The sequence below is a fragment of the Dama dama genome, chromosome 12 (assembly GCF_033118175.1).
Source record: "Dama dama isolate Ldn47 chromosome 12, ASM3311817v1, whole genome shotgun sequence".
In the NCBI taxonomy this organism is placed as follows: domain Eukaryota; kingdom Metazoa; phylum Chordata; class Mammalia; order Artiodactyla; family Cervidae; genus Dama; species Dama dama.
The window spans coordinates 75,710,958-75,724,307 of NC_083692.1; the positions used below are offsets into that span (position 1 = coordinate 75,710,958).

The 13,350-nt window shown below is 37.9% G+C and overlaps 1 protein-coding gene across 8 annotated transcripts in view; it reads right to left on the reverse strand.

The window, feature by feature from the left end:
- The window catches only part of CHD8 (chromodomain helicase DNA binding protein 8), a 60,561-nt gene that overhangs the window by 18,872 nt on the left and 28,339 nt on the right, over positions 1-13,350 (reverse strand). For 7 of the 8 annotated variants that reach the window (XM_061157725.1, XM_061157727.1, XM_061157722.1 and 4 more), the window contains exons 6-13: positions 11,332-11,514; positions 11,179-11,247; positions 10,754-10,809; positions 7,022-7,139; positions 4,187-4,270; positions 1,311-1,448; positions 800-921; positions 413-656 (exon numbers count right to left, since the gene is read on the reverse strand). In XM_061157725.1, coding sequence (XP_061013708.1) covers positions 413-656; positions 800-921; positions 1,311-1,448; positions 4,187-4,270; positions 7,022-7,139; positions 10,754-10,809; positions 11,179-11,247; positions 11,332-11,514 — 1,014 coding nt within the window. The remainder of the gene's footprint in view (positions 1-412; positions 657-799; positions 922-1,310; positions 1,449-4,186; positions 4,271-7,021; positions 7,140-10,753; positions 10,810-11,178; positions 11,248-11,331; positions 11,515-13,350) is intronic. The other variant, XM_061157726.1, reaches the window with a different exon arrangement.

Sequence of the window (13,350 nt, forward strand, 5' to 3'; positions counted from 1 at the left end):
TTTTTCCAAACTTATATAGAAAAAAGAACTAATCTTGATGAAAACTTCAGCAGACTTAAAAAAAAAAAAAAGGAAGAAATGTCTTATGTTCACCATTTTATGGATCAAGGAAATAAAAGTAGCTAAATGAATTTCATTCTGGAAAATTATTTCTTGATGAAAACTAATCAATGCTGGCAAAACTCTATTTAAAATGTATATATTCATGAATAAAGTCAGAATTTCCACTGGATCAAAATGTTCACTGGATCAAAATAGCAAAGTCAAAAAAGTATCCTGCATAAAGTAGACAACACCACCTTACATCACAGAGAGTCTCAATAAAAGTCTTTGACTCATATAAAAGCTTCCAAAATACCAGGTACTTTGGCCTATTCTCTAAGCCATAACACGTGCATTATATACAACTCACCCGTGAATCTTTGCAGTACATTTCATATTGCTGTATCATCTGCCGGCTGGCCAGACTGCCATGGTAGACAATAGTGTTCATCTCTGTCCATGTGTTGAATTCCCGCTCCCAGTTAGTAATTGTGGACAGTGGGGCAATGACCAGGAAGGGGCCATGGATACCCACATTATATACTTCCTGCAAGAAGGCAATGGACTGAATGGTTTTGCCCAATCCCATCTCATCAGCCAGGATGCAGTTCTGCCTGCCAATTCATCACAAAAAAAGAAAAGCATGTCAAAAGAGACCATCTTATAAAAAGTACATAAAATGAACCTTTTCTACAGAAAATAAATAAAAATAATCCAAGACTTAGCCTATATTTTGTGGTCCCACTCTTTTCTTTACCTGTTATACCAATTAAAGAGCAGCCAGTTGACCCCTTCCAACTGATATTCCCGTAACTGGTTTCTGTTTTTATACTCATGTGACAACTCCAACTTCTTCCAGGCACTTGCCTGTGGACGATTCTAAAAAGTAAGAAATTTGAATAAATGGGGTGGAGGCACTAACAAAATTAGGTAAACTTACTAGGTAGTTCTAACAGGTGAAGTCAATTCAAAGATACTATTGCTTGGATTAAACATGTTAAATATATTCAAATTCATGACTTCACAATGACACTTTAATAACAAAAAAAGAAAAAACCCACTGAGCCACCAAGGAAGTCCAAGAATACTGGAGTGGATAGTCTATCCCTTCTCCAGCGGATCTTCCCAACTCAGGAATCAAACTGGGATCTCCTGAATTGCAGGTGGTTTCTTTACCAACTGAGCTATCAGGAAAGCCCAAACTCTATATTAGGAAAATTAAATCATTCCCTATATGGACTTTACACTCTAAATGCAGATGTACTTACCACCCTTTTGAGTTCTGGGTGCCTTGACTGGATGCGTTTAAATTCTCGAATCTTGCCCTCATCAACATCCTCTTTGAGCTCCCATGTACTATCCTCGTAGGGCAGAGAGCACCATTTCACCAGGTAGTAAATTACAGGCTAGGGGAGAAGAAGTCAGAGCTTTAGTGAAATGATGCCGTGTTCTCTGCTGTGATTTGGAGATTAAGAATTTGACTAAGTGTCAACACCTAAAAAGGTGCCAAAAAAGTCAGGCTGAAAACACCAGCCATAGGCTCACCTGCAGACGCACTGTACTATTTGTGCCTTTGATCATGCTTCCAAACAACTTACAAGAATCTAAAAGTGAAATTTCTACCCAGCACTATCTAGGACACTAACCACTGAAACATTAGGCTCACCAACCAAGCATATTAAAAAAAAAAAATTCTATATTGTGTTGAATTAGATTGAAATTAGAAGATATGGTAGCCCCGTTCCATACTATCCTCCTGGCACCAAATATAATAACAGTAGAAGCAAGGCTGCTTTTAGGAGTGAGAAACAGGTTAAATCCATAGGAACAAAGCAGGGCTGAAACTACTGGGCTTCTGAGTTCCTGGAGCTCTGAATGCAGGTGCTATTTCAAAGAGCAGTCACATGAGAAAAAGAGCAGTCATATGGTGGTAAAGAGATTTCCCTGTGAGTCCCAGGAACCTAGGAGATAATCACAAGAGGTATCACTGAAGAGAGGTAAGAGTGGAAAGGGAATGCTGAAGCTCCAATCACACTGCTACGCTCGATGTAGGCATTCTCGTGGTAATATGGCTCCTATTCTCAGTACTTAAGATGACTCCTGACTTGACTGCATTTTCATTTTGGGCTTATATGAAGCAAGAAGAATTAGACTAGGCCTAGTGTAATCACCATGAAATCTCTAAAAATCAACTGACAGAATACTCCTTAAAATAGCCAGCAAGGAGTGTGAAGATGCAAGTGTTTAAGAGAGAGAGATCATGAAAAAACTAGAATCTATGTAATTTCTCTTTTACCTTTTTCTTTATTGTAGTGACTCGGGTCACTTTCTACATACAGACATTTGTTCAGGTCACACATTTCCAGCATCATAACTTATTTTCCAAGGATTTTAATTAATATTTATTATAACACTTATTTCTACTACTGTGTAATGTAATAGGGATGACAGATTAAGCTCATTTTGGGATGGGGGAAATGGGCAAAGTTTTTATCCAATATTAGAAGTGCAAATTAGGGTACTAAAACACTTTCATCTGTCATGCCAGGTCTAATAACATTCCAGAGGGGCCTAATCAAAATCTTATTACTTTTGGAAGATGAAAGTACAAGTATAGCGATAGAGAGCATAACATTTTTAAGGCTAGGAAGGCTGAGAACCTGAAAGTAATGAGAATAATATAACAATGGCTAACCTGTCCTGACTAATAACTGGTCCACTCCACTCTCACCTCCCACAAATGAACAATAAGCAGTAATTCCCACCCCTAACTGCAAAAGCAGAAATACGTGGTTTCAGAGGTATTCTTGTTAGGATTTAAAGACACTGCATTATAATGACTTTGGATAGCTAAGGTTTTATCTGAGTAACCTTGAAAGCTTATAAAACAAACTTGGGCTTTAACAGATGGAAGACTTTGACTCTTAGGTTCTACAAGGATGATATATGGGAGCAAGTCACTTAGTTTGTGAGTGAACCCAGTCTGCCAGCTAGCAACTGATGTCTTAACAAGGCTCTGCTGTTCCCTACTAGTCACTCTGTAAGCAGGAACTATTTGAGTGATAAAATTTTGATGAAATGTGACCCTGTGATGTTAAACCAACAACTTAGACTAGAAGCGAGGAGTTCTAACAAAGTGCTTAGTTCATGGTCCAAGCAAATCTGAACAAAAGAGAGCAATGTTGAATTCACTGGTGGCTTAGATCTATAAAACTCTTGGTTGGAAAATGAAAAAAAGTGATTAATGAAAGAAAACATGTCACCAAATGTTTTAACATATGTAAAATCTGCTACCCAATCTAAGAAAGCTTTAGTTCTGGGGTTCCTAAACCAAGCTATGCATGAGAACCCCTTGAAGAACCAACTTAAAAACACAGATCTCTCGGTCCTACCCTAGATGTACTAAATCTGCACTTGTGGGAGCAAGACCCCACAGTCTGTTTAAAAGGACTGATTCAAATGTAGTACATGTTTTAGTGACAAATGAAAATGCATTTAACTGATGCTGTGCATGTGTGCTCAGTCGCTTCAGTCATGTCTGACTCTTTGCGACCTTACGGACTGTAGCCCGCCAGGATCCTCTGTCCATTGGATTTCCCAGGCAAGAATACTGGAGTGGACTGCCATTTCCTCCTCAAGGGGATCTTCCAGACCCAGGGGTAGAACCCGTGTCTCGTGCGGCTTCTGCACCGCAGGCAGATTCTTTACCACTGAGCCACTGGGAAAGCCCCAGTTCAGGAAATAAAAAATTCTCAACAACACAAAGAAAGCTATGAGTCTATGCAAGGGTTTTTATATTCATATATTTGGAAATTGATAAAGGATTCCTTTCTCTATCCCCACCTTTCACCCTCAACTAAATGTCAAGGGTCTCTCATATAAAATCTGAGAGAAAATGAGACCAAGGTGAATGAGTCCTTGCAAACACAGCTTCCAGATATCTGACTTCAAGAGAATCTTTCTCTATAGCCTCTCTCTGTACTCCTCTACCTTCCCAATATCATTCTGAGGATCTCTCAGAAAAAATTCAAAAGTACCTTTTCAATCCAAGAGATTTTTCAGCCAAATCTGAAAAATAAAGGGTGGGCAAGCAGACAGGCAGAAATCTTTAAGGCCTCTCATGTTCCTCCACGACCCAACTCACCTCCCCATTGTCCTTGTCAATACTGTGAGACTCATCCAATATCCTATCCACCTCTACATAGTCTGGGTTGAAGGGCTCTTCATCCTAGAGGAATTATGAAACCAAACAATAAAACCAAAAAGATCACTGTCTAGAAAATTCACCGTTCCACCCAACCTTTAGTGGATATCCTTACTTCAAAAATTATTAAGAAAAAAAAAAAAGGGAGTTCCCCATTTTCACCCTATCAAATCCTACACACTTACCTTGTTTGCACCTATCTTCTCATATTACCAGATCAAGTGTCACTACTCCTAACAGTGGCTATTCTCTCCATATATGCTTTGGATTTCATTCCTTCCTGCCTTCTTAGGAATCCCTCTCTAGTGTAACATTGCCATAATATACACACATGTTCTACTAGTTCACATCTTAAAAAGACCTCTCTGACTCTACATCCCCCTGCAACTATTCTTCTGTTCTGCTTCACATGTAAGCTTTCCCAAGAGTTTTAAACACGCAGTACCTCCATTTCATCACTTCTTTATTTGTCCATTCATTCCACTCTTCTTTCTACTTCCATCACATAATGAAACCACTGGTCAACATCATTCATGATCTCCAAATTGCCAAATACAATGGAAACATTTCTGTACTCACCTTAATTTACAGCTACAAAGTATTCAACAATTCATCTTTCTCTCGAAAGCACTATCTAGACTTTTCTGAGACACCATATTCACTTTTGTAGCCTTATTTTGGTTTCACTTTGTGTTTTGGTCAATTCTCAGTCACCTTCACTGGCTCTTTTTTCCCTAAGTCACTGGTATCTAACTTTGGGTGATATCCCAAGATAAATAACCCAAGGCTCCAAAGAGAGATCTCAAAGAAACCATAGGGAAAAAAATTCTTCCTTCTTATGGCACTTTCCCACTAATTTTTGTGGCCTATCTTTTCCCTAATATTTCTCCTATCACTCTGGCATAGTTATTAAGGCTTTAATAACAATGTATATGCTGATACATTCCAAATTTTAATTGTAGCCTAAAAAATCGAGTTTTATATATCCATCTCCTTGCTAGACATGTTATGGAATTTTAAACTTAACACGGTCTAAACTAAAATCTTGATTTCCCCCAAATCAGTTGCTTCTAAGATCTTCCATTCTTTAATACCTGTCTATGTAAGCCATCATACCAATTGCCGTCAATCCTACTTTAAAGTAAACTCAAATCCATCCCTTCTCTCCAACAACCGAAAGCACTATAAAGCTGTGATAATTTCTCATCTAGAAAACTTCAGTGGCCTCCTTACAGCTCATCCTGCTTTCATGCTTACTCTTCTCCCATCCATTCTCCAAAGTCTAGATGATCTTTTAAAGGTGAAAACTGGTTTATGTCTTTGGCCTGTTTTAAATAGTCCAATGGTTTCCCCTTTTGCACTTAGAATAAAAACAAAACTGAAAGGTCTGTAAGCACCTGCTTCTGTCATATGTAAATACCACCATGCTTTCAGTTCCTCATCCTATCTCGAGGCCTTCATATATTGCTACTTCCCATGCCAGGGGTACAATTTACAGGTGCTTATGGCCTTGCTAACTTCCATTCATAATTCGATTCTCAGTGAAGCCTTCCCTGATTATCCAAAGCAGGCATTTTTTAATGTCTTCCTATGCTCCTTCTTTCCTGGTACTTACCACAATTTGAATTACTTTAAAATCTCTCTCTCCTCCCCCATTAGACAGTGAGCTATATGAGAACACAGACCATGTGTGATCTGTTAACCACAGTGACTAGCACATAAACAATGAGTAAGTGAGTGACTGATTTGGCTAAATGACCTACCTATAAAGGCAAATCTGACTGGCACACAAGTCAGTTAGCAGAGCTTAGCTCAATGGCCACAAATTATATATCTAGTATCAGCTGAAATGAGATTACAGTTTCATTGCACATTTCACAAATTAGGCTTTAAAAGAACATAGGCCAAAAAAAAAAAAAAAAAAACCACAACCTCCACAACCCAATCATTATTTCATTTTCATATAAAAAGAAATTATAAAACCTACATGGTCCTGCTTGCTCTCCAAGTGATGTGGAAAATAACTCACTTATTGACAAGTCTGGTGATATAAAGTTAGCTTTATCAGATGTATTTGGCTACAACTGGCCTTTTTTTCCCCTAAAGCTATACATTATTCCTTCTCTTTCAGTCTTCTTATTAGATCTCTTCCTCCATAGGTCTTAAGAAACTTTTAAAAAGAATTCTTTTTCTCAAGGCACTTAGTATTATATATTAAATACAGATTTTAAAATTCCCATTTTAGAAAAGATGTATGTACAAAAAGTTTTCAAAGAAAAATAGAGTGTTAAAATACAGCTCAAGAGATTCTCACAGATGCTCCAGTACTTAACTAGTAGTAACATTGGATGTAAGATATTAAAGTTCCTTTATCACTATTCCTAGTTATACTGGATTAGAAATTTGAGAAAATAAATGTTCCCTCTTAATGATGTGGTTGCTTATGTCTACAGATACCAGCAGTTGCTAAAGACTGACAACAGAGGAAGAAGAATGCCTGAAGTGGACAGATAGTTTATCATCTGTTTTGAAAATACTTCATGAATATCAAACAACTCAATTTCAAAACATTCTATAACTTATAAAAAGACCATATTTAGACCTGGTAAAACAAACCATAGGGCAATTAAATAAGGAGAGTCCAATGATCGAAATGAAACTTATATACCCATATATATAAAGCAACTATAAGTCTTTTGAACAATCTGTCAGGGATAACCCCAAAAATTTATGCTTCTATGAAATAAATGATAAGCAATACCTATTCCTAATTACCTCATGGAAGAAGTGTCTCATCTGAGCCATTTTGGTTTTGAAGCGCTTTAGTTTTTGATGGATCCTCTTATCCTTCTCCAGTTGGGAGATGGTGGCCCATTCACAGTGCAGATAGGAGCTAAAGGAGATGGAAATAGTCAGCCATGGTATGAGAAAGTGGAACTGGTAAGTTAATGTCTGAGATGAGGAGATTAGCCAAAAGCAGACCTAAGAGTATGCTGCTTCAATGGAGAGATAGTCTCTTATCAGATCAGTGCCTCTTAAACTTTATTTTGTACACCAACCACTTAGTCTAGAGTTGGCTTGAAAGTTCACATTTCTAACAGGCACCCAAATGATGCTAATTGGATCACACTGAGTAGCAAGGTCTTAATGTTAGGATTTTGTCTTTTCATTCTGTTCATGAACAGTATGAAAAAGCAAAATGATAGGATACTGAAAGAGGAACTCCCCGGGTTGGTAGGTGCCCAATATGCTACTGGAGATCAGTGGAGAAATAACTCCAGAAAGAATGAAGGGATGGTGCCAAAGCAAAAACTATACCCAGTTGTGGATGTAACTGGTGATAGAAGCAAGGTTCGATGCTGTAAAGAGCAATATTGCACAGGAACCTGGAATGTTAGGTCCATGAATCAAGGCAGACTGGAAGTGGTCAAACAGGAGATGGCAAGAGTGAATGTCAACATTCTAGGAATCAGCGAACTAAAATCGACTGGAATGGGTGAATTTAACTCAGATGACCATTATATTTACTACTGTGGGCAGGAATCCCTTAGAAGAAATGGAGTAGCCATCATAGTCAATGAAAGAGTCTGAAATGCAGTACTTGGATGCAATCTCAAAAATGGCAGAATGATCTCTGTTCGTTTCCAAGGCAAACCATTCAATATCACAGTAATCCAAGTCTGTGCCCCAACCAGTAATGCTGAAGAAGCTGAAGTTGAATGGTTCTATGAAGACCTACAAGACCTTTTATTTATTTATTTATTTTTTCCCTACAAGACCTTTTAGAACTAACACCTCAAAAAAATGTTCTTTTCATTATAAGGGACAGGAATGCAAAAGTAGGAAGTCAAGAAACACCCGGAGTAACAGGCAAATTTGGCCTTAGAGTACGGAATGAAGCAGGGCAAAGGCTAATAGAGTTTTGTCAAGAGAAAACAGTGGTCATAGCAAACACCCTCTTCCAACAACACAAGAGAAGACCTACACGTGGACATCACCAGATGGTCAACACGGAAATCAGAATGATTATATTCTTTGCAGCCAAAGATGGAGAAGCTCTAAACAGTCAGCAAAAACAAGACCGAGAGCTGACTGTGGCTCAGATCATGAACTCCTTATTGCCAAATTCAGACTTAAATTGAAGAAAATAGGGAAAACCACTAGACCATTCAGGTATGACCTAAATCAAATCCCTTATGACTATACAGTGGAAGTGAGAAATAGATTTAAGGGACTAGATCTGATAGACAGAGTGCCTGATGAACTATGGACAGAGGTTCGTGACATTGTACAGGAGACAGGGATCAAGACCATCCCCATGGAAAAGAAATGCAAAAAGGCAAAATGGTTGTCTGAGGAGGCCTTACAAATAGCTGAGAAAAGAAGAGAAGTGAAAAGCAAAGGAGAAAAGGAAAGATATTCCCATTTGAATGCAGAGTTCCAAAGAATAGCAAGCAGAGATAAGAGAGCCTTCCTCAGCGATCAATGCAAAGAAATAGAGGAAAACAACAGAATGGGAAAGACTAGAGATCTCTTCAAGAAAATTAGAGATACCAAGGGAACATTTCATGCAAAGATGGGTTTGATCAAGGACAGAAATGGTATATACCTAACAGAAACAGAAGATATTAAGAAGAGTTGGCAAGTATACACAGAAGAACTGTACAAAAAAGATCTTCACGACCCAGATAATCACGATGGTGTGATCACTCACCTAGAGCCAGACATCCTGGAATGTGAAGTCAAGTGGGCATTAGAAAGCATCACTACGAACAAAGCTAGTGGAGGTGATGGAGTTCCAGTTGAGCTATTTCAAATCCTGAAAGATGACGCTGTGAAAGTGCTGCACTCAATATGCCAGCAAATTTGGAAAACTCAGCAGTGGCCACAGAACTGGAAAAGGTCAGTTTTCATCCCAATCCCAAAGAAAGGCAATCGCAAAGAATGCTCTAACTACCGCACAATTGCACTCATCTCACACGCTTAGTAAAGTAATGCTCAAAATTCTTCAAGCCAGGCTTCAGCAATACGTGAACCGTGAACTTCCAGATATTCAAGCTGGTTTTAGAAAAGGCAGAGGAACCAGAGATCAAAATGCCAATATCCACTGGATCATCGAAAAAGCAAGAGAGTTCCAGAAAAACATCTATTTCTGCTTTATTGACTACGCCAAAGCCTTTGACTGTGTGGATCACAATAAACTGTGGAAAATTCTTCAAGAGATGGGAATACCAGACCACCTAACCTGCCTCTTCAGAAACCTGTATGCAGGTCAGGAAGCAACAATTAGAACTGGACATGGAACAACAGACTGGTTCCAAATAGGAAAAGGAGTATGTCAAGGCTGTATATTGTCACCCTGCTTATTTAACTTATATGCAGAGTACATCATGAGAAACGCTGGGCTGGAAGAAGCACAAGCTGGAATCAAGATGGCTGGGAGAAATATCAATAACCTCAAGATAAGCAGATGACACCACCCTTATGGCAGAAAGTGAAGAGGAACTAAAAAGCCTCTTGATGAAAGTGAAAGAGGAAAGTGAAAAAGTTGGCTTAAAGCTCAACATTCAAAAAACTAAGATCATGGCATCTGGTCCCATCACTTCATGGGAAATAGATGGGGAAACAGTGGAAACAGTGTCAGACTTCATTTTTTGGGCTCCAAAACCACTGCAGATAGTGACTGCAGCCACGAAATTAAAAGTCGCTTACTCCTTGGAAGCAAAGTTATGACCAACCAAATAGCATATTAAAAAGCAGAGACATTACTTTGCCAACAAAGGTCCGTCTAGTCAAGGTTATGATTTTTCCAGTGGTCATGGATGGATGTGAGAGTTGGACTGTGAAGAATTCTGAGCACTGAAAAATTGATGCTTTTGAACTGTAGTGTTGGAAAAGACTCTTGAGAGTCCATTGGACTGCAAGGAGATCCAACCAGTCCATCTTGAAGGAGATTAGTCCTGGGTCCTTCATTGGAAGGACTGATGCTGAAGCTGAAACTCCAGTACCTTGGCCACCTCATGTGAAGAGTTGACTCACTGGAAAAGACCCTGATGCTGGGAGGGGTTGGGGGCAGGAGAAGGGGACGACAGAAGATGAGATGGCTGGATGGCATCACTGACTCGATGGGCATGAGTTTGAGTAAACTCTGGGAGTTGGTCATGGACAGTGAGGTCTGGCGTGCTGCGATTCATGGGGTCGTGAAGAGACGGACACGACTGAGCAACTGAACTGAACTAAACTGAATGTCAAGATTACAAGGGATTTTATCAGGAACCACCCTTTCCCCCACTTTTCTGTAGGCAAATATTAATCAGTCAATTCCTGAGGTTCTCTCTGAACAGACATTTTCCTCACTAAAAACAATTTGGGTGATGAAAATTATATAAAAAAAAAAAGTGGGGGGGGGCAGGGGGGACACATTCCCAACCAGGATAGCTATACGGGAGAACTTATTACAACCCTGTGGAATTTGGGGTGAAAAGCTTTTTTTCATAGATCACGTACTAGTTCTTGTACTTGACAAAGAATTCTTCTGCTTCAGTATACTGTCCAGAAGGAAGCTGGGAAGAAAGAAATTAGTTATTAATAACTCATCTGTCAAAGAGAATCCTTAATTTTAACACACGTGGTAGACTTTCATACCAAGAATAAAATATGTATCATCCAGGATATATCACTGTCTAAAGGATTAAAGAACTTAATCTGGTATTTCAATGCTAGAAGCCTGACAGCTGGAGAAAATAAGCCCTTTCTGGATTTAAACAGATAAGTGAAAGAAGGGGCAATAAGACAGTTCTTACTTGCCACCTAACTTTCCTCCACTCTCTCTTGTAACTACACTGTAGCGATGTAGACTGACATCCCAAGGTGCTCATTACATAAAGCCTGTAACTGTAGCATTATGGGCCAACATTGAAAACAGGCCTCACCTCCTTCTTCACAATACGCATAGAAAGCACTTTGTCTACAATGGCAGCATCTTCTTCACTGGGATTCTCCTGCAGGAAAAGACGCAGTCAGTCAAACAAAGAGACTGTGAGCAGCAAGACACACATCTCAAACTGCTGAAGCTCTCAGCTTACCACGAAGAACTGCATGGAAGGCAAGGTCTCGCCGTCTGGTTCCTGCACTGGCTCGGGAAGGGCAGGCTCAGCTCTGACTGGGCCGGTCACATCCACCTCTTCTTCTTCTTCGTCGTCTGTGATCTTTATGTCCAGGTCCTCTGTATATTTCTTCCGCTTCACTTGGCGGTTCGAGCGTCTTTTCTACAGGGGCAAAAACAGTCAAAAGAACTGCTTAGGTCTCCCAAAGAGAAAACCTTTAAAACTATTTGCCTATAGTCATGTACTTATATTTGACTCCAAACTCCCTAGGAAAAATCAAACCAAAAGATGATAAAGAGCTTATTTATCAAATTGTGTGATGTTAAACCATGTAACTTATTCTATGTACTGAGTATATATTAATTTCCTGAATTCTTTCATTATAGTATCAGAATCCATCTGAAAGTAACCTGGGTACTATTGGCAAGAGGCTCTGAAAAACTGAAATAGAACTCTCTAAACTCTCTACCTGCAGGGTGCAATGAACTTCACACCAGGAGCAGCCCTGGAGTCCACTGGTACAAAAACATTGCTTCTAATTGTTTGTCTATTTTAGATCTAAAGTTTTGTTTGTTTAATAAATAGGATCATATAGCATGTACTGTTCTGCTGCTTACTTTTCGTTAACATTTTTCTTGGAGATGTTTTCCATATCTATGAATTTCAGATCTATCTCATTCTTTCAAGTGGTTGAGCAAAATTTAATTAAATAATCTCAGTAACAGGTGCAGTTCATGATAAAAATTTGGAAGGATGGAGAGAAAAAATTATTTTTCAGTAATGATTATAACCCCTGGAAAAACCCAAATCAAATGAGTCATTAGAAGCAGAACTACTAAAATTGATTTGTAAATTCAATTTTAGTAGTTAGTACAATTTAGTACAATCAATTGTACTAAAATTGATTTGATAAATTTGCTGGGCATGAAGTTAATTTTTAAAAATCAACAGCATTCTTACAGAGACTAAGCCAGAAAATACAATAAAAGAAAGTCATTTTATGAAAAAAGATCATCTTAAGTATTACATTTAGTAAGAAATCCAAAAAATCTATGTGAAGAAAACTTTAAAACACTACAGGACATTAAAAGAGTTGAATAAACAATGAAATATATATATATATATATATATAAAACCTCTCCAATCACATAAATTTGAAAAACAAATTTAACAAAAGTTTTAAATTAGATAAGTTGATTGTAAAATTCAACAGAGAACTAAACATCTAAGAATAAATAAAATATGGAATTGTTGGGTCAATGGATATTGTCAAATTTTGTTCTATAGAAATTTTCTTCATGCCAGTGTGTACTCTTCACCAGCAGTGTATGAGTTCCTATTTCAAATGGAAATATGAAATGGAAAAATGGAAATATTTCATAAAAATATGAAAAGGTATACTTGGCTTTATCAGATTTTAAAGCCAGTATAAAGCTATACTGATTAACACAGCTTGGTACCTCTCCAAGAGGTGATAAACAGGTCAATGAAATAGTGTCCAAATACAGATTAAAATACTTAGGTAGATTTAGAGCATGATAAAAATAGTACTTTTAATCAGTGAGGAAAAAGTGGATTATTCTATAAATGGGATTGGAAACAAACCACTAGCCAAACAAATTTATAAAAAGATTGAATGATTTCAAAGTTTAAAAAAAGAAAAAATTTCTAAAAGATGTGGAAGATATTTTTTCTTTAAATAATCATGAAGTAGGAAAGGTGTTTCTGATAAATCGACTGATCAATTTGATCTTACAACTAAGAAAAAAAATCAATAGCATAGAAATATGAGCAAATAACATGAATAGACAACTTTTGTAGAAAAAACACACAAATGGCTTTCAACGTAAAATGATGCTCACACTCACAATAAAACTGTTACAACTGAAAACTAAACTGAGATACTTTTTTTTTTTTTTTTGCATCTAACCGAGAGGCAAAAATCTGAGAGTTTGATCAAATATTTGAAATAGGAACTCATACACTGCTGGTGAGAGT